The sequence below is a fragment of the Triturus cristatus genome, chromosome 9 (genome assembly GCF_964204655.1).
Source record: "Triturus cristatus chromosome 9, aTriCri1.1, whole genome shotgun sequence".
NCBI lineage: Eukaryota > Metazoa > Chordata > Amphibia > Caudata > Salamandridae > Triturus > Triturus cristatus.
In genome coordinates, this window is record NC_140592.1 from 709,073,418 (window position 1) to 709,088,577 (window position 15,160).

The 15,160-nt window shown below is 51.4% G+C and overlaps 1 protein-coding gene and 1 non-coding gene across 2 annotated transcripts in view; one reads left to right on the top strand and one right to left on the bottom strand.

Moving 5' to 3' along the window:
* Positions 1-15,160, bottom strand: part of SART1 (spliceosome associated factor 1, recruiter of U4/U6.U5 tri-snRNP) — a 698,390-nt gene that overhangs the window by 339,859 nt on the left and 343,371 nt on the right. The window contains exon 7 of the mRNA XM_085625869.1: positions 11,929-12,028. Within this exon, the coding sequence (XP_085481995.1) occupies positions 11,929-12,028 (100 nt within the window). The remainder of the gene's footprint in view (positions 1-11,928; positions 12,029-15,160) is intronic.
* Positions 13,910-15,160, top strand: part of LOC146798561 (28S ribosomal RNA) — a 3,711-nt gene continuing 2,460 nt past the window's right edge. Inside the window, exon 1 of the ribosomal RNA XR_014969474.1 lies at positions 13,910-15,160. This exon is cut by the window's right edge and continues 2,460 nt beyond it. This is a non-coding gene — a ribosomal RNA (28S ribosomal RNA).

Genomic DNA, 15,160 nt, shown 5'->3' on the forward strand with positions numbered 1-15,160 from the left:
GACTCCTCGATGGGTATCTTCCGGAGAAAACGGTCTCACTTACATACAAGTAGTACAAGTAACTTACCTTCGGTAACGATGTATCTGGTAGGGACGATTCTAGCCACAGATTCCTTAACGTAGAATTATCCTCAGGCATGCGACTGGATCCGGAAAATCTTTGCCACAGCACCTCTGAGCGCCGGGGGGCGGTACCACGTGACCCCGCCCTGACGTCGACCGCGGACGTGACGTCAGCGAGGTCACATAAGTTCCACCCCGGCGCGCTGACGTCAGTTTTCTCCGGAGAACTTTTCCACGTCACAACGTGGAGCCATCACCAACAAATCTGTGAGAGTATGGGAACAGTGTACGAAAAAGCAGTAAAACAAAAAGGGAAGAAGCGAAAGGTGAAGAACAGCACCATCAGGGACAGTGCCAGGCACTGCATTACTGAAAATCATGGAAAGGAAAGAGCAGAGCACCACTGTGAGAAGCAACTCTGCAAAGCGAAGGCAATAACCTCCCGGAGGCAGAAAAATATGACAAAAATGACGTGGCTGACGACAAAAAGGCAGCAACCACAATCTATAATAATGAAAGGCAACAAGTCTGGAACAGAGAAGTAATGACAAGGCACCCCAAGACAACACTACCAAGGAGTGTCATATCCCCTGTAAGAAACTAAGGGCAGAGGCACAGCCAAGAAACCCCAACCTAGAGGATTGCGGAGGAGGCAACAAACCCCAAGCAATGAGAAAGAGAGAGAGAGAGAGAGAGAGAAGAGTATGAGCAGGCCCCACACTGGAATAACCAGAGTGAAGGGATGCAGAAGTACACCTGAACCTACCTTCCAATGACCACAAAAGAAGGAGTGGAAAAAGAAACAGAACGAAGCATCCCGCCATGGAGGTAGAGAAAGAGGGCACCCACGGGAGACAAATGCCATCCGGAGGGAGGCGATTGCAGAAGACCAGCTGAAGGATCCTCGCAGAACGGGGAGGAAGGGTGGGTTGTGAACGAATCTGCGGCTAGAATCGTCTCTACCAGATACATCGTTACCAAAGGTAAGTAACTTGCACATCTGATAGAGACTACTAGCCGCAGATTCCTTAACGTAGAATAGATACCCTAGCCATACTCAGAGGGGAGGAGGGTCTGCGAGAGAACCTCACCAGCTTGGAAGACACAGGGCCCCAACAGGGGATGTGGCATGGGTACAGGAAGGACGGCCCAACCCCCACCACGCAGAAGTGAGCAAGGAGAAGGGAAGGCCAGGATACCACAAGCCGACCCGAGGATCAAAGAGCGTCCGCCAGAAAAACCGGGGCAGACAGCACCAAGCTAGTACCAAAGGAAGAAAAGAGCCACCTGCAATTCCAAGGAAAAGAGGTGGAACAGAGGCAGAGCCCGTCCCAGGAGAACACACACACAGCGAAGGGCACAGCTGAATGGGTGTCCATCCCTAAGTAGGGAACAAAGCCGGAACGGTTCCACAGCCGAGAAGCGCAGACATGAGAAAGAAGACACAGACGCGCAAAGCTCCCAAACACAAGGGACAGGCGCACATGCTGACACGGCGAGCCCCATGGAGGGGGACCAAAACTACCATGCACACGCAGCAACAGCTGGCAAATACTAAGAAGCAGTGGCTCAGAACAAGGCGAGCGCAAGACGAACACAGACATGCCCCAGCCGGAACGGCGGAGAACGAGGTGGAAACACCAAGACAACGCCGTAATCAGTATTACAAGGGTCGGTCCGATGACCCAGAGGCGAAGAGGATAGAAACATCAAGGAGATAGAGACCGCACCAAGCGGTATACGGGGACGCCAGGAAACACGAGGAACCTGAAAAGGTATCCACGCCCGCCCAGCTTAAAACATGGCTATACAATCACCAACAAATACCCCACCTATGGTATGAATCGTCCCTGAACAAAACCAGGGAAACACCTCTTAGGGAAACCAGCATCAGAGGCCAAGAACCGAAAAGACCAGTGGAAAACACTACAGACTGCTTACTAACCAGCCAAAAAAAGACACAAAGGGACCAACCTGAGGACATATACCGCTGCACGTAACAGCATAAAACACACACCACAAGCTGAAGGGATGAACTAGTAGCCAAAAGAATAAAGGGCCAACTGAAAGACCCTGAAGGCACTCAAAGCCGCACACAGCACACAACAGCCCAACTAAAACTAAGGCCCCAAGGAGAAAGAAGGAATAACGCCTCCCATAAGGCATCGGAGAGCCGAGCTTACGGAGGAGGACGGAGCCCCGCAAGGAGTCTCTGATTAGCCGAGTGCGCATGGGTGTGAAAGAACAAATCCCATCAAAGGGTAAATCCACAAGACGCTCCCAAACATTCTCTGGAAAGACACCATCCCGCAGCCAAGCATGGCGGTGGAGGGCCACAGAACTCGCCATAGCACGGCCGACGGAAACAGAGACGTCCAAGGCCGAACGGAGAATGAAAGTATCTAACTCCCGACCATCCCACACATGGTGCCGCAGATCCGCACGGGCGCCCTCGTGGGAGGCACGCGACAGAAGGGACTCCGCGGAATCCCACAGATCGGAAGTAGCCCTGACCAACACACAAAAAGTGTTGAGGGCACGCAGAGCAGCGCTAGTGGAGGCGAAAATGTTACGCCCCCAGGAGTCCAGCCACCGAGCCTCCCGTGACGGCGGAAGAAGCACGGAAGGCAAGGATGGAAAAGCAGCCCGCAGGACAGGGCCCTAGGCCGAGGGGTGGGAAAAAAGAAAGTGGATCGTGCGGAGCAGGACGGTGGAGGAGCGGTTGAGGCACCAGATCCCCCGTGGCAGGGCGCCCCCAAGCCCCCAGAAGAGAGTTATGCAGCGACGGTTCAAATGGGAGAAGCGTCTCCGCTCCACCAGAGCCCTTGTGAAGAACCTCTAAGTGGTCCGAAGAGAGTGGGGCAATCGGACTCCCCATCTGCAGAATGCCAGGGGCCGGGGAAATGGCTCGGACAAACGCCACACCCTGCTCCGTAGGGCGACATGGGGGGGAAGCAACTCCTCCGTGGGCAAAGGTTGCAGACTAAGACGCCCGTCCCCGTGCCCCGCTGGAGGGAGCAAAGACCAGCCCCTGAGGGATGGGAAACCCACTGACGAGTGGGGGACCTAAAGGGGTCTAGGGAGAGGGTGGCGAAGCCTGCGGGTCAGACAACTGCAGGGAACGGAAGAGTGGGTCCGGGGGCTGTGAACATGGAGACAGCATAGAACCCGCCCTGGAATCCCCCGGAGAAAAGGCTACGACGTGGCGTCCAGTATCCGGCGAAGAGGAGACGACAACCCTCCGGAGAGGAAGGGACCTCCGGAGAAGAGTCGACGATCCGATGTCAGGACGGCACCGGAGAGTCCACCACAGGCACCAAGGAGTCCTCGACCGGCGCCGAAGTGTCCACCAGCGGTGCTGGGTCGACCACCACCACGTGCCGCATCGGAGAGGAGGGCGGGGTCGGAGCCAAAGCGGCCAATGAACGGCACCGGCTCGACTCCCGACAAGGCAGCCGCCTGCGCCGCGGGCCGAGAATGGCCCGGGAAAGCGTTAAGAGTCCCGGCCTCCACCTGCAGCACCGCCCGCGCCAGGGAGGAAAGCCGTTGACACTGGAGAGGCGTCGGCTCGGCCTCCGGGAAGACAGCCGCCTGCCCAGAGGACCGAGGGGGACTGGAGGGAGTCCTGAGTCCCGGCAACCTCCTGCAACAAAGCAGGGAACCCCGCAGGGCTTTGCGGCAAGGCCGGGGCACCATGGGCCGAAGAGCCGCACCTCAACCAAACCACACCTCCAACAACTGAAGCCGAACACGTCGCCCCCGGCGAGTCCGCAGAAAGCCCTGCGCACGGCGAGAAATCTACGGACATCGCAGGAAGAGGAGGAGGGCTCAAGGAAGCCTGCAGAGCCGTAGCGTAGGCTTGCATCTGGGCCCTCGTTGCCCCAATGCCGGGAAACGGCAGATAAGGTGGCGACGGACAAGGGTGCACATCCCGGGAGAGACCGGCGCCCTCTGCCGAAGGAGGACAAGGCCTTGGCGGCAAACTGCAAGACTTACCTGTGGGCAAACGACACCCCATGGGGCCTCGGCGAAGGACGATGCCGCAGTCGAAAACGGCGGCCCCTGGACCCGTCCGAGGTAGGAGATGGACTTTGGTTTAAGATGCTGGCAAGCCTCGCAGTCCTTAAAGTCATGGTGCTCGCCCAAAAACCACATGCAAATAGTGAGAGGGTCCGTCGCCGACATCTGACATGCACACGAAGTGAACGTCTTGAAGCCCGAAGGCATGGTACACTATTTCCAACTCAAGGTGCTAAGAGGCCCAAAAACAGGCCAAGGAGTACACTCCGGATCCGCGTTGCACGCGGAAAAGAAGGAAACTGACGACAGCGCGCCAGGGTGGGACTTATGTGACCTTGCTGACGTCACGTCCGCAGACGACGTCAGGGCAGGGTCGTGTGGTACCGCCCCCCCGGCGAGCAGAGGTGCTGTAGCGAAGATTTTCCGTATCCAGTCTCACGCCTGGGGATAATTCTACGTTAAGGAATCTGCGGCTAGTAGTCTCTATCAGATACTGATAAATAACACTGGGACCTTCCTTCAAACAGTAAGAGAGAAGTGGGAGGGAGACGGCCTTGAACTTGATGAGTGGCAAGAGGCACTCGCCTCTCCACGTGAGGTAGCGATTTCGGCCAGATGGAGGCTTGTTCATTCGAAAATCCTGCATAGGATATAGGTCACTGGGCCATGCTTGGTTTGCATAGGGAGGGTACAGGGAGGAGAATGCAGACGACAATGTGGCGGGGAAGGCACATTTATGCACATCATATGGGAGTGTGAGTCTGTCCAGACATTTTGGCGAAGGGTACATGCTGTTATTAGTGAGGTGCTCGAACAAGACATCAGACTCGAGGCGAAGAGGTGCCTCCTGAATGTGTGGGAGCCCACAAACCAGAGTGGATGGGCAAGATTTGGGTCACCTTAGGTCTCATGGTGGCGAAACGGAACATAGCTCAACTGTGGGGAGCCACGACCCCGCCAACAGTAACAGACTGGAAAAAGCACATGGACTGGTGCATGTTCCGTGAAAAGACAGTATACCTTGCTAGGGGGTGCCCGAAGAAATGGTCATTGATATGGGGGGCTTGGAATACCTACCGGGGGGTGATCTGTACCCCACCGCAAGACTCTTCTATGGAAGACCTGCCATCGCCTTAAATGAAACGTTCCAGGTAGAGCTGCTACTAAATTCACATCATGATTAATATGGAGACTGGTTGCCGCTTCCTCACATGTGTATAATATCCATTTGACATATGCTATGTTGCTGATATGTGTTGATTAACAAAAAGAATTATAAAAAAAAAAGGAAAGATGTATACAAGGCCCTCATTATCGGGGGTGAGACAGATTATTTGAGGATCTTTTTGTTCTCTACTAGGGATGCTATTGCTTTTCCAATTATTTGATGCACATTTGAGATTGTCAATTTCTGAAATTGCTAATTATTTTGTACTATTCCTATTATTGAGAGTCTTTATGGCAAATGATTGTCTATGTATGACATTGCTGCTGCACATGAATTTTTTCTCATTTATGTAATGCACATTGAATCTGTAATAGTTGGTTTTCCACAATTTCGATATAGAACTCCCTTTTTGAGTCAGTCCTTTCATAGTGACTATTTTTAATGCAGTTTTGAGTCTCGTCTCTGAGGATATATTGCCTCAGACTTTGAGATGAACACCTTAGCAAATTCCTAATTCTAGGTAAGCCACTGTTATTCAGATATTCTAAGGGTATAGCGCGCCCACACTATATTGATGTTTCAAAAACAGCAGATGCTGAATTGGCTTCAGAGGACAATAGGAAGTAAGGTTTCACAGCCAGCTGGAAACAGTCTGAAGAATGGTAAAAAAAAAAAAAAAAGCTTAAAGGTTTCGGCAGCAGTCACTGCTCTAACAAGAGTACAGTGACCTGGAATCTAGCAGACTGTTCCGCGATGCCACCGACAACTCAACAGTTACAAATATAGGAGGTAAACAGAAGGAGCACACAAATAACAGGACAAGAAGAGAAGGAAGGGAGTCTTTCCGGAGAATACAGAAAACCAAGAAGGAAGAAAATAAACCTGAGGGATGGATAAAGGATGAAAACTAATAGGAACGTGGAAAGCCAATGCAACTAATAATTCTTGCCAGGCAGGATCAAAGGGTTAAGTGAGTTCTTAAATAGGGCTTTGTTACCACTGATCCAGGAACTACTCCCAACCCAGAAGGTGAGCTACAAACTATACTGTGATTACTGGTCTAGTATTAGAGACCGATTAATTGAATGGTATGTATTGCTAAATGCATCATCACCAGTAGATGAAAAAGGCAAAAATGCAGTGCTGCACAGACTCTAGTTAGGCAATCTAGGAAAACAAATCCAAATTCAGGCAACGATTAACAAACCTTTAACTGAAGGATGAACTGTAATTTACTGAACCAATGTTGCTGTAAAACAACAATGCACATTTTTTCTGTATCAAAATGTTTCAATAATGATTTGCTTTCTGAGCCAAATTAAATTGGTACCACAAACAAAACATATACTCAAATACTGTGCACTACTGTGTAAGACAAAATAAAAAGATATCAACAATAACAATGGTCGTATGGATTTCTGACATGCTGGCAGACCTATGACTGTTGGAGGAACGGATGCAGTGGCATATGATGTGTATATCATAATTGGGAGTTACACAGACACTATGAGTTAGCAGAAATGTTATAGAAAAGTAAAGGTAAAGCATCCCCTGGAGGGTTATAGGGATACGTTACAGGAGGTGGCCAAGAGACACCTTTGGAGTATGGAATACTAGCAGCCTTCCCTGCACAAGTACACCATATCACAGGTCTACAGCACATTAGTGAGCAACAGTCAGCCTCCTTTTTAGCTACATTACAAGAAAAGTGGGAGTGTGTAGTCAAGTCCCTTTTTTTTACATGGGCACCCCCACTTTTTGCACTAGTACGGATGCTTTTCGATTGAAAGTGTGCTGGGTCCCTGCTAACCAAGCCCCAGTTGCCAGTGCTCTCTCTCTTAAAACAGGTAAATGTCTAATTGTAACCTAACTGACAAGGACTTCAGCACTGCTGTAAGTCCCTAGTAAATGGCACCTCTGGTACCGAGAGCATGGGTACTAAAGAGGTTCCCTATGGGCTGTAGCATGTATTGTGCCATCCAAAGGGACCCACACAAAAACTGCATTAAGCCTGCCATTGCAGGATGCGTACAATGGTGCAAGCCATTTTGAAAACACGACATTGCATACTCCCTGTATATAAGCCTATACTATACGTAAGTCACCCCTGTAGCAGGCCTTACAGCCCTAAGGCAGAGAGCAGTATATTATATGTCAGGTTATCTGCATGAGCGGATAAGCCCCTGTGATGTCTGCTGCCATTGCCACAACATTGCAAGTGACCGGGAAGCCACATTATGCATATGTGCTGGACACTGGTCATTATAAGTTACCTAGCTACATAATGATTCACTGAAAATAACGGTGCTTGGAATCAAACACCTCATCTTAATAATTCCACACAGATGTCAGTGTTGGATTTATTATGACATGCTCCTAGAGGGCACCTTGGAGATACCCCCTGAAATCTACCAGTCATTTAGTGTGCTGGTTGACTAGACTCTTCCAGCCTGCCACCACAGATGAGTTTCTGACCCCCTGCCCGGGAGAGACAACGCTCTCAAGGTCAGAAACAACGCCTGCTTTGGCAGGAGTTGTTTACTCCTCAAAGTTAAGTATATGCACACTCTCCACGGGAAGTGGTCATATAGGGGGGGTAGTGTAATTTCCCAGGGTAAGTAGCACTTTGGCTACTACCTTACACTTCCTATGACACTAAATTCAGTATTTAGGTGCCCCCCTAGACACCAGGAACTCAGCTTCGACTACCTGGGAACCGAAGGAGGACAGAAGAGAACAGTCACTGCGAGAACTGAGGACTTACAGTGAACTTGGTATCATACCCTACCTTAATGCTGGTATGTCGACAATTGCACCGACCCTGCTCGCCCAAAAGCTTTGCATCCTCCCAAGTCTGTGGAGGACTGTCCAGGGCTTCAACAACCAAGTAGCCTCTCCCTAGGGGGGGGGGGGGGGGGGGGGGGGAAGGAGGAGCCATCCCCCTGCAGCTGCAGGCCCTGACCGCACTTGCCCCGTACATCAACTTGTCAAATACAAATCCGCCTACGGAGCATCACGCCAGGAAGAAGTCTTTGCTGTTCCAGGAGGTCCGATCCGTCTCCCTGCCCAGTTTGGAGACGCCAGGCCCTTCGTAAGTCACCCAGTACCAATACCCTGGGTACTGGAGCATTATCCGCAACCAAGGCTTGTTGTGTGTCTAGCCAGGACACCACCGACATTGAAACCAACCAGCCAACACGGGAATTCAGGATCACTGAGCCCAACACCGAGTGTCCCTGCTGTCCTGTTTTGTCTCACTCTCCAGGTCACCAAAGCCAAGTGAGAGCCTCTTACCACAGGGACTCACTGGCCAAAACACCTCAACACCAGAGCTCCCTAGCTCGGGTTCATGAAAACAGACTGTCCCTGTGCCCCAGAGACCCTCAAGATCCGAGCTCCCCTTTGGGTTCTGCCGGACTTGTCTCTAGGTCACCCGCCATACCCCCCCCCCACCCCCCACCAAGTGTCCAGTTTCACCAATGGCAGCCTGAATAAGTGCCAGTGCTGATGTCTCACCTCTGTCCAGAATAACTGTATGAACTGGTATCCATGTAGGCAATGTAAAGTGTTCAGGCTGCCCACAGCTTCTCAAACGTTTTGAGTATCTATCGGTCTATTAACCACACTAATTGAGTGTGTGTGTGTGTGTGTGTGTGTGTGTGTGTGTGTGTGTGTGTGTGTGTGTGTGTGTGTGTGTGTGTGTGTGTGTGTGTGTGTGTGTGTGTGTGTGTGTGTGTGTGTGTGTGTGTGTGTGTGTGTGTGTGTGTGTGTGTGTGTGTGTGTGTGTGTGTGTGTGTGTGTGTGTGTGTGTGTGTGTGTGTGTGTGTGTGTGTGTGTGTGTGTGTGTGTGTGTGTGTGTGTGTGTGTGTGTGTGTGTGTGTGTGTGTGTGTGTGTGTGTGTATATATATATATTTTTTTTTTTTTTTTTTGCAGATACAAAAATGTGATAAGATACAATACAGCTGTAATTAAAAAAGCAGAGATATGAAGACCTTGAAAGGCTTGAAAATGACAGAACAACACTCTAGGTTCTTCACAGTCATGAAACCACCATCATTTATGTTAGGCCCAAACAACATTTAGTTTGCATCCTGTTTATTAAGATTGCGCCTCTTAATTATTAAAAAATACAGGAGCCTTGACCACCACCACACACAAGACAAACTGTGGCTGCTAGCTCCAACATTTCTCTTAACAAAAAGTTACAGTGGCAAAATGCATTCAGAAATTTGACTCTCTTTGTTGGCTAAAAAACGCAGACGCTGAATGCACGCAGTTCTCATTTGGCCTACTTGAATAAACAGGAAATGTTGGCATGAATATATAACATGTGAAGTAATGCCCAATGCTAAAATCGGGCATGCAGTATATGTTGATGTAGTCTGTGTCAAAATCAGAAGTACATTTTTAAAATCAGTTACAAAGAATGCTGCAAAATAAACAGTTTTCAAAGGTGTCAATCAGACTTCAGCACTCAAAATGCAATGGTTTCACCATACTCTGATTGGCAAATTATTAATCAAAGCTGATCCAAATGTTTGGGCCAAGATTTTAACCCATGTTTTTAATGTAGCATGCTCTAAGGCGGTTATCGTCCCTATATTTAAAAAAGGAGCTCGGGTCGATCCCGCCTATAGACCAATTTCTCTTTTAGACTCAGTAGCATAATATTGGGGAAAGTAATTCTGGATCGACTTACAGGATATCTCGATCAGGCCAATATCATCTGACCTGCAGTATGGTTTTAGGCAGGGGAAAGGGACCTTGGACCAGTGCCTAAACCTGCATCTAGTTATGGGAAAGTACACCCTTGCCAAGAGAGGAACCTTACATCTGGCCTTCTTGGACCTAACCTCAGCTTTTGACTATGTCAACAGGTCTAAGCTGTGGTTAGTGTTAAGTGATCTAAGGATAGATGCAGAGTTAGTGTCCTTTTTGCACACTGCCCATGAAAACACTATAGCAGCTATTAGGTACAACACAGATGGTAGTTTGACTAACTCCTGGGAAGTAAAAGGGGGGTCAGGCAGGGGTGCATTCTGGCACCTCTGCTGTTTACACTTTACATTAATAGATAGGATTTCACCCAAACAGCTTGTCGTGAAGACATCCCCAGAGCTGGCTCCAAAATGATACCTGCACTTCTGTATGCAGATGATGCAGTTCTGCTGGCCGGAACTGCATTGGGCCTACATCGTCTTTTAAACTGTTTTATAAGCTTTATGGAGTCATTGGGTCTAACTACGAACTATAAGAAATCGCACAGTATGACTATAGGTTCACAAAAGGCGGCTAAGGCCAAATTTTATTGCAAAGGGGCAGAACTGACTCAGGTCCACGTTTCCTTATCTAGGGGTAGTTTTTGACAAAAAAGGATCCTGGGGTCCGCAAATCCTACTAATTAAAAGGAACACTTTGGCCACTTTTAATTTTGCAAAAAGAGTGGGGTCTAAACAACTTCTTGCTCTATTAAAGATCTATAACGCAAAATGCATCCCTGTGGCTACGTATGAGAGTGACATTTGGGGGTATAAGGATGCGAAGGGGATCCAGATAGCTGAGAATAACTATATGCTGAAACTCCTTGCGGTCCCCATCGCAACACCCGTTTTTAACGTGCATGAAGAACTGGGAGCTGGCTAGATCTCAGACGAGATTGCGGTTGCACCATTGCTGCGCTGGCTCAGAACCTGGGCGTGCCCAGCGCCAAACCTGGGCCAGCTCATAATTAGCGACTGCTCTAGTCTGGATGGGGCCTTGCGCATCCCCTGGTTGAAATACATAAAAGAACAGACCGGAGGGCTTGGCCGCCCGGATCTGTTCCTGAACCCAGGGGTATTGAGCAAAACTGCTATCAGAGCTTTTAAAAAGAAGTTTTTGGACAAGCGGCAGATGCTTAGGGAGGAGGTGGAAGTAGTAAAACCGTCTGTGAGGAGTTTTGTTATATTGAGTATGGGCCCAGAGATGCAGCCTTATCTAACTTATGTTAACAAAGCATATCATCGCTTTGTACTGACTAGATTTCGTCTGAATCTGGTCCCTTGACTCTTGGCATTTCCCCTAGGCTACTCGAAGCCTGATTCGCTCAAACCCTGCCACTGCGACAATTTCTCAGACCAGGATACATTACATTTTATGTTTTTTTGCCCTTTTTACAACCCTCAGCGCAGGTCTCACATTTTACCACTTTTTAAAGATCGACAGTTTGTTCAAGTGAGGCCGGCTTTGACCTATCTTCAAATGCTACCTTCTCCCGCAGTTTGCCTGGGGGTTGCAGGTTTTTTAATAGCGGCCATTCGATACAGGAAAAGCTTGTCGGCTCCAGAGTCAGTGTGTTTGGTTACTTAATGTGTATTTCACGAGATAGATTCAATATATTCTGGTCATTTATTCATTGTATGTTTGTACCTTATATTGCTGCTTTGTTTGTGTATCTATAGAGGTTTGTTGAATTTGTAAATTGGGATACCTTTTTATCTGTTCTGCATATAGTATCTTTAGAATATAATTTTTTAATATTTAAGGTTTTAAGTACCAATGTCTTGAAATGAACTGTGCTTTTATTACTCTTAGCGGTCAAATAAAATATCTTTTGATTGACTTTTATTAATCAAATGAGACATACTGCCCTATCTTGCAGACATTTTTTCAAAACAAGTTGCTCTTTACAGTGTACCTTTGTCTTTTAGCGTTAAAACAATGGTGTGTCCTTCTTGAAAGGAGTCAATGCTATGTTCCACTGTAAGCCCTTGCAAGTCACGAGAACTGTATCCTTCCTGTCAGAAGTACACAAAAGAATAGTTAAGAGTAAAATATCAGACGAAACTTAAATGGACATATGATGATCACACAGATTCTCAACAAACAGGACTATTTGCTTAAAGTAAGAAACATTCAAACAGATTGTACTGCGATACAAATACAACTATTCTACCTCTTCTGGTTCACAAAATATTACTGTCTGAAGCCGTATTTTGGCCCATTGCTTTGAAGTGCACTATTGTTGTGGCCTGGGACCCTTTGATAAACGACACAGACACCTGCTGCATGCCATTTTGATTGCCCCAGGGACCATAAAAAGTTATCCCTAGGTCAGCTTGCTTTTTGATGTTTTAGAATGTTGCGAAAGTAATTAGTTGGCTTTCTTCTCATTTCTCCCATCCTTCGCTACTTGTTGCAAATTTATGTCGGGTTTATAAAACACAGATAAACAGTAGGGCTGGGCGGACTTCGCGTAGCGCCACTATGCAGAATTTTGAAAACAATTGTGGAAAACGAGCGCACGTCCTGAGTAGGGCTGGGCGGACTTTGCATAGCGCAACTACGCAGAATTTTGAAAAAAACTGTGGAAAACAAGCGCACAACCTGAGGGACCGTGTGCCCGGGACAGGGGTCCCTCGTGCTTGGGCAGGCTCCCCGATCTCCCCGGCCTGGCTGGGTTGAGAAGCAGGGACCGGCCCCAGACCTCCTAAGTTTCGGTCAGGGCCTGGGAGCCCACATCCTGCGGCCTGCCAAGTGTCCATCTGCCCGGGACAAGGGTCCCTGGTGCAGAGCTCCGGAGCCCTGCAAGGGCAGACGGGAGCCCTACCGCTATGGCTCGGTGCGGGCAGATGGGAGTCCTTTCGGTCCCGGCCATCTGGTCGCACCCTTCCCTCGGCCATCTGGTCGCACACAATGCTTGCCAATGGGGCGACCAGATGGCCAGGCTGCCCTGGAAGTCCCGATGTGGGCTCATTCGCCTCCCCGATCCCAGCCAGGGCTCCAGGAGGTCGGGTGCGTCCGGGCCTAGGCTCCCCAGAGTGTCTCGGAGCGCACGGGTTCCCCGAAAGAGGGGTGGCTTTCCTCCGGATTAGTAGGGGCAGGGTATGCCGGAACACCAACCCCCGGGCTGGCGGTTCTTTGCCGGGGACCAGATGGTCTATACCCGGACAACACCTCCCCTCCTTCCGGGGGCTCCCTCCTCCGGCCCACGGCGTGGCAAAGTGCCTGGGACGGGCTCAATGGGTCCCGGGCAGTCCTCCCCCGGGCATCCGGGCCTGAGAGCTCCGGTGGTCCTCCTCGTGCCTGAGGCCAAGCCGGGGTCCCTGAGCCCCCAGGAAGTGGAGCCCCCGAGCCCTGCGTGAGCAGGCGGGAGCCCTACCACGAATGCTCGGTGTGGGCAGATGGGAGTCCTTTCGGTCCCTGCCATCTGGTCGCACCTTTCCCCTCGGCCATCTGGTCGCACACAATGCTTTCCAATGGGGCGACCAGACAGCCGGGCTTCCCTGGAAGTCCCAATAGGGGCTCATTCGCCTCCTCGATCCTAGCCAGGGCTCCAAGAGGCCGAGCTGGTCCGCGCCCTAGGTCCTCCCCATCACTCGGTGCGCACGGGTTCCCAGAAAGAGGGGTAACCTTCCTCCCGGATTACTAAGGGCAGGGTATGCCGGGACACCCCTCCCGGAAGCGGTTCTCTGCTGGAGACCAGATGGGCTATGCCTGGGCAACACCTCCCAGGCGTCCGGGGCTCCCTCCTCCAGCCTGCGGCGTGGCAAAGTCCATGGGTCCCAGGGCATCCGGGCCCCGGGAGATGCTGCGGGCCCCCCCCCCCACCGAGCCCTGCAAGGGCAGGCAGGAGCCCTCCCGCGAAGGCTCGGGGCGGGCAGATTGGCATAATTTCGGCCCCTCAAATCGGACGTTGCGACCCACTGAATTTAAGCATATTAATAAGCGGAGGAAAAGAAACTAACGAGGATTCCCCCAGTAACGGCGAGTGAAGAGGAAAGAGCCCAGCACCGAATCCCCGCCCGGCAGCGGGCGCGGGAAATGTGGCGTACAGAAGACCGACTCCCCGGCGTCGCTCAGGGGGCCCAAGTCCTTCTGATCGAGGCTCACTCGGCGGGCAGTGTTAGGCCGGTAGCAGCCCCCGGGGCGCTGGGATCGGGTCTCCTCGGAGTCGGGTTGCTTGAGAATGCAGCCCAAAGCGGGTGGTAAACTCCATCTAAGGCTAAATACGGGCGCGAGACCGATAGCCAACAAGTAACGTAAGGGAAAGTTGAAAAGAACTTTGAGTAGAGAGTTCAAGAGGGCGTGAAACCGTTGAGGTAAACGGGTGGGGTCAGTGCAGTCCGCCCGGAGGATTCAACACGGTGGGAAGGTCGGTGGCCCGAGAGTTCCGGATCCCCTCCGCGGGATGGGCGCCCGTGCCCTACCCAGCCCCCGCAGGGTGCATTTCCTCCGCGGCGGTGTGCCGTGACCTGCTCCGGGTCGGCTGGGAAGGCTTTGGGGTGGCAGGTGGCCCTCCGCCCCGGCGGAGGGTGTTACAGCCCCCCTGGCAGCAGCTTCGCCGTGTCCGCGGAAGATTCGACCGCCTCCGCGCCCTTCCCCGGGCACCCGTTCCCGGCTGCCCCTCGGGGCACGCCGGGGCGGTTGAAGGGGGGACGGGGTCCCCTGCTCCCGGCGTTACTGTCAACTGGGGCGGACTGTTCTCAGTGCGCCCCGAACGTGTCGCGCCGCCGGGCGGGGAGGCCCACGCTGGGCGCCAGGGGTCTGCCGCGATGTCGGTTACCCACCCAACACGTGCGCGAGTCGGAGGGCCGAGCGAAACCCTGTGGTGCAGTGAAGGAGAGGGCCGGCGTGCGCAGGCTGAAGTGCGATTCAGCCATGCTTCCAGCGGCGGGTGCACCACCGGCCCATCTCGCCCGCTCCGTCAGGGAGGTGGAGCATGAGCGTGCGTGATGGGACACGAAAGATGGTAAACTATGCCACGGCAGGGCGAAGCCAGAGGAAACTCTGGTGGAGGTCTGTAGCGGTCCTGACATGCAAATCGGTCGTCCGACCTGGGTATAGGGGCGAAAGACTAATCAAACCATCTAGTAGCTGGTTCCCTCCGAAGTTTCCCTCAGGATAGCTGGCGCTCGGAGCCCCCAGTT